General features: G+C 39.1%; 2 protein-coding genes across 3 annotated transcripts in view; both read right to left on the bottom strand.

The window, feature by feature from the left end:
- napepld (N-acyl phosphatidylethanolamine phospholipase D) overlaps positions 1 to 3,963 on the bottom strand; it is a 10,541-nt gene extending 6,578 nt beyond the window's left edge. The window contains exons 1-2 of one of the 2 annotated variants that reach the window (XM_035677088.1): positions 3,821 to 3,963; positions 589 to 664 (exon numbers count right to left, since the gene is read on the bottom strand). In XM_035677088.1, the coding sequence (XP_035532981.1) occupies positions 589 to 664; positions 3,821 to 3,963 (219 nt within the window). Of the gene's footprint in view, positions 1 to 588; positions 665 to 2,463; positions 2,780 to 3,820 lie in introns of those variants that run through there. The other variant, XM_035677099.1, reaches the window with a different exon arrangement.
- A 661-nt stretch (positions 3,964 to 4,624) lies between these two features.
- yeats4 (YEATS domain containing 4) overlaps positions 4,625 to 5,805 on the bottom strand; it is a 2,299-nt gene continuing 1,118 nt past the window's right edge. Inside the window, 3 exon segments of the mRNA XM_035672811.1 lie at positions 4,625 to 5,412; positions 5,415 to 5,471; positions 5,665 to 5,752. Coding sequence (XP_035528704.1) covers positions 5,384 to 5,412; positions 5,415 to 5,471; positions 5,665 to 5,752 — 174 coding nt within the window. The 3' untranslated portion in view covers positions 4,625 to 5,383.

Here is a 5,805-nt window from a genome sequence, read left to right as displayed (position 1 = left end):
GAGGTCTGATAAGCTCACTTCTTTCAAACTCCAAAGCCCCAATTTTTTTCAATTTCCAGACTTGTAGTCTTCTTACTTTAGGCAATATACTGCACAGCTCCCCTCTGAGCCACAAAAGGTTTTATACAACTCAGTAGCACCGAGATATCATCAAAACAGACTTTGATATGTAAAATCGGAGGAGTTCCCTTTAACAGGAAACTCAGCAGTGACTGTAACTAGATGTTTTTCACAGCAGATATTTTTGGCATGTGATAGTAGGGAAAGCACAGGTGTAATCAATAAAACCGATAACGGCGCATTCCATTGAGATTAGCAGCTTTCCTGCGTGTTGGTTCACAGGAATCGTTAAGGTTATTGGTTTCACCTGTGCTCTTCCTGCCACGACAAGCCAAAATGCGTCCTGGGATAAAAGTTCTATTCTCAGCTCTGGATGGCAAATTTGCGAGCAAGTCTGAACAGCTAACAACACGCATCGCCCCCGACAAAACAAGAGTCTCCAAGTGAAAACATACATTACATCAAGTTATGTTAATTACATTACACTTTGTTACAGTCTAGTTTTGAGTTTATGAGTAGGCTGCTTACCTCAACAAGGCCTTTTCTCTCCTCCAGTGCTGCTCTGCCTGAAGATGATGGCTTCTCCATGGGCTCAGCACCACACCTAGCGCACACACACACACACACACACTTAGCTTTTACAACATTGTTATTAAGTGCTTCACAGTCAGTAGTTTGGCCCTCAAACTGCTGCTCTTCTGAAGCAGCCAGGGGTTACATGCCTTTTGGTTAAAAAAAAAAGAAGGTGCACCAGAAGCTGCTGAGGATGGGGACAGCACTGCACATTGACAATCTGTCCTTTCACTGACTGTAATGATAGCAGAGCACATTAAACAGAGGACAGTTAAACCATAAGAGTTTGCATATGAGACAGAAAGACGATAATCAGGCATACAGCAAGATCAACTTCACTGTATTCAAATGACACTACTGGGATGACATTTTAGGGCACCAAATTCACGTCTGAACCAAACCTACCTAACAACCGAACCAATGTTTGTTTTAGCATTGATTTTATCTCTCAAAGTCTCGTTGGCAGGAAAGACGGTGACATGAGTTGCCTGGTGAGTGTGAAAGATAAGAGTAAAACAGACGACAGTTTTTACTCTTGTGTAATACGGATTGGGAAGTAACTGCCGTGGCGATGCATGCATGACAACTAAAAATGTTAACTATTAACACAAAGCGATAAGGCCAGACTGTAATCTTACCTACAAACTTAACGCTGTGTAGAAGAAACGCCAACATTTACTAGGGCACCTAAATTGATGTTGGCACCTTCGCACATTTCAAAGCCAGCGAAACTAATCATAGCCCTCCCTTATCCTGCTATTATCCACAGCAAACACAGAGCAGCACACACCCTTACTAACTACTATCCACACTGAGGGATTCCTTCATGCACTTATACTTCATGAGAAAACGCACTTAAGTATGGCCTCCGTTGCAATCTCATATCGATTAAAGAGACTGGTGAGTCCCTTCGTGGCATGATATTGATAAGAGGCTAAGTGATGGATCCTGTTATGATGGGATACATTTCCGAGTGTGCCAGGTATACACACAGATACAGCAATGCAGTGAAAGCCCCAGAGTTTACTTGCTCTCTTTGGGGGGAACTCCATACATTAAAGCTATGGCGTGCTGATGATGCACTCGGCCTCATGAATGGACTTGAACTGCACACTACACACAGACAGTGGGACAACAATGGAGCTCTGTGGATGACAACCAAACAAAGATCCATGTAGCCAGCCAGCGTGGCTGATGTGGACATTTTAGCAACAAACACAACCTGAAGTCAAGAGTTTCTCCCTGTAGTCAAGTTCAATTAAATCCTCCTGTTGAGTTATCACAGGGTATTCTCCAATTTATTTGAGGAAAAACACAAGTCGTACACTATTTGTGAAGTCAATGGCTGATAATCACATTTCCCACATGAAAACAGTTAAGAGTGAGCAAACACATTAATAATATTGCTCTTATCGTGACAATATCACATGCAAGTCTAAACATGAATTAGTTTAATCCCTGGGATACTGACTGCAAAACCATGTATTTAACTTAATATCTTAAAGACTTCTTTAACTATTTCCTGTTTAAAATGTGTAAAGAGGCATTGACACAGACAGGAAAGACAGCAGAACACCCCTGACAGACACAGCCTATAGTATTCACTTATTTTCTTTACACTTAAGAAATATAGTGATAAACTATAGTGTATTTTAACAGGAGAACTAGCCCAGCCTGAAGGTGTCCCTTGGGGGATAAAATAGTGATAGCATAACACAGATTAAAATCCCCCAGTGTGCCATAAGGCCACCGTACATTCACTGTCGAGCACCACAAGCGTCGTTACGGACAACAAAACACGCCAGTTGTTACTATTTTTAGACAACTTACCTGAAAACTTGAACGCAACAAAAAACCACCGGTTGTTTTCTTTAGCGAGGAGACATATTTGTTGCATTTGCGTTAGCCATATACTGTGTTAATGCGAACTGGGTAACATTATTAAGAGCTATACGCTTCCCTGAGCATTCCCAGTTACAGTCTGCATCAATACAACGTGTCTTTTTGAGACAGCAGCGAGTGGAAACTTAAAGGCAACGGTGAAATGCTGCTGGAAAAGATGTGTTTCAGCGACAGGAGTTTGAAATGCAGCAGGACGGTGAGGTTCATTAGTCGGCACCAGCTCGGTTTCTGTGACGTCGGTGCAAAATCCTCTGATCACGTGACATGACCGCCCGAGAGACTCTCGCTAAAGACTGCGGGCTGAAATCAAATCAATGAACTAAACACACATTAGGATGGAAACTAAAGAGAAACCATTAGTATTCAGTACAATGATAAGACTCTTACTTAAAAAGTATTTCTAAATTTGTCTTCTTGTTTTTTGTTGTTGTTTTTTTTTTATTTATTGCTGGAACTAGTCCAGGTAAGTTTACTATTGTTGTTATATTCTTTTATACTTCATCATTTGGTCATGAACATTTACAATAATAATAATAATAATAATAATAATAATAATAATACTAATAATAATAATAATGAAATAATAATAATAATGAAATAATAATAATAATAATAATAATAAGGTAAATGAGTAAGATAAGAAAAGTAGGTGAGTGATTGATTTATTTTCTTTAATATATTTTGTATTGCTTATTATTTCATTTGTCTCCTTATTTATTTAATTAAGTTTATCCAGTTTGTTATCAATATATTTTTTACTCTCTTAATTAGTTCATTATTTCATTGTTTATTCATTAATATAATTTTGACACATCTAGTCCAAATAGCTGAACTCAAAGGAAATGAAATGTGTAGCCTATTCTGTATATTAAACATTTAAAGGTTAGGACTGTATTACAGTCTGAGTCCTTGTTTCATCCACCTGACATGGATAGCGCTGACAATGAGGCTCAAATGAATTAAAGCATGACATTACCATGTTCAATTATTTACTTTTTTTTTTTAATTAAATAATAATTCGTACCCATTTTCCCTCACTGCTAAAGGCATTTTATGTTTGCATGTGTCTAACTTCTTTTGCATGTCACCACTGTGTGAAAGATGAAAAACTCACTGTTGGGCCACATTTCTACTTAAATAAGATAACGGACTTACATTTGAATACATTTACAGATAACTGAGAAAATGAACGGCTCAAACCCAATACAAACACAATGCTCCCATGATCACTCTTTGTCTGGAGGATTTTTTACACTACTAACACCAACACACATTGTAGACTTACCTTGAAGTCCTGCTCCTGACGAGGGACCCCTGGAGGGATTTGAACCCGAGCAGACAAACTATATTAAGTCGCCCAGTGTATTTACTAAACTTACAGCTACATGCGGACAACACACGTACAGACCTGTACAACACTGTGTCCATTCTAACTTCTCTTTGTATTCGACCATATTTGGTTGGGAGTTTTGGTAAAGAGCAGCCAGAGGACACACAGTTGAGTATGTGTTCAGGGAAGTTGTTCAGTGTCCGGGTAGCAAGTGTTGTTTGAGCTTCCTGCCAGATGCTTTCAGGGACTCTCGGAAATCTGATAATCACACACTGGCTTTAAGGAGCAATTAAGTTTTTAATAAACTTCAGATACAAAAACATTTAGATGAAGATAGGTGATTTTCTTAATCATAAAAACAGCTGTTCTATCAAATCTGGAAATGTTTCATAGCGGTTTTGTATATTGTGGAGCTGCTGTATGCATCCACTGAATGTTGGCGTGAGCTAAGGTTTATGGTGATGCTTTAGTAGTCTAAATGTTCAGTTACTTGGATCTGGACAGGAAATGACCCCTTTTCATTTAAGCGAGTACAGACTTCATGCTTACAATAACTAAGAAAAACAATCATGCAGCCACAGCAACAGCTGACGTGCTATGAACCCGTTTTTAAAACCATTTAACACCAATAGTTATCCAGTATATGCACATCTGGACTGTCGGTGTGAAAATGTCACCTGCTTTTTCTCGTGCACAATACTGTCAATTTTCTCCCAATTACTTTTTACTAGTATTACTGGTTGCAGTAGAACACCTGTATTTCCATCACGTTTTATGAATCACATCCGAATGGTTACAGCAGAATAAACGTACACAAGCGATACTGAAAGGACATTTACTTTACATAGAAAACCACAAGATCAGTAAAAAACAAACAAATTAGCTATTCACATTGAAAATGGCGTGAATAATATGGGGATGCTTCTGTGATTCTGGCTGAGCAGACCTCTGCTCATGGTTATATCACAGGGAATCAATTACATCAAGACGACAGGACAAAACCTGTTATAAAAACTAATCAGAAAAATACAGACTTTTGTTATTTTACCTCACAGCCCACTGATCCAGCAATGTTATGGTACAAATGACGACAGAGAGAACCAAACAAAATCCTTTTTTCCAGTCACAAGACAGCTGACAACACCCCCAAAGTTCTGATTATCATTTTTCAGTGCTGTAATAATGGGTCTTATGTCTTCTCTGGGCTATTTAATATTGATTGTTCATGGTAAACAAAAGCATACAATTAAAAAAAATGTTATCAAAAAATATTTCACAACAATTCCTGTTTCTTTTTTTAATCGGTTATATGGTTAGGAACACAAAAATAGGCAGGTTGTGCCCTGCTTTAACAATCATGTCCGTGTGTGTGTGTGTGTGTGTGTGTGTGTTGTGTGTGTGTGTGTGTGTGTGTGTGTGTGTTTGTGTCCATTTCTCAAGTGCTCCTTGTGATCTCCATCCTCCTCCCAGTTTCCTGATCTCTGCCTTCCAGGTGGTTGATGTTCTCTCTGCTGGCTTTCATTTGTCTTTCAGCTCTGTGATCTCTGGATGGTTCTCTCTTTCCGCTGTTCCATTTTCTCCTTGGTCCTCTGCTTCCGCAGATCAGCTGACTGCAGTTAAGTGCAGGGAGACACACACAAGCATGAAGACAGTGATTCCAAACTACTGTATGTGAATGCTGCTCTTTTGTACAGAGGCACAAACTGTATAACACACCGCACACACACAACACACAACACCAGACCACACACACACACACACGTGTCTTGTGTTTCTATGTGCATTGTGTGTGTACATACATTCTGTCTCATGCTTGTATGCTCCGAGGGTCAGTTGTCTTGATGTGGTCAGTAGCTGCTGCATCATGGCTGTGGGATCCTGGAAGATCTGAAAATTACAAAGAAAATTCAATAAATTCAAAGGGTAATCAATATGCAATT

The sequence above is a fragment of the Morone saxatilis genome, unplaced genomic scaffold (genome assembly GCF_004916995.1).
Source record: "Morone saxatilis isolate NCDOM2014 unplaced genomic scaffold, NCSU_SB_2.0 Contig10, whole genome shotgun sequence".
In the NCBI taxonomy this organism is placed as follows: domain Eukaryota; kingdom Metazoa; phylum Chordata; class Actinopteri; family Moronidae; genus Morone; species Morone saxatilis.
The sequence above is the reverse complement of the archived record's forward strand: the minus strand, read 5'-3'. Positions and strand labels throughout refer to the sequence as shown.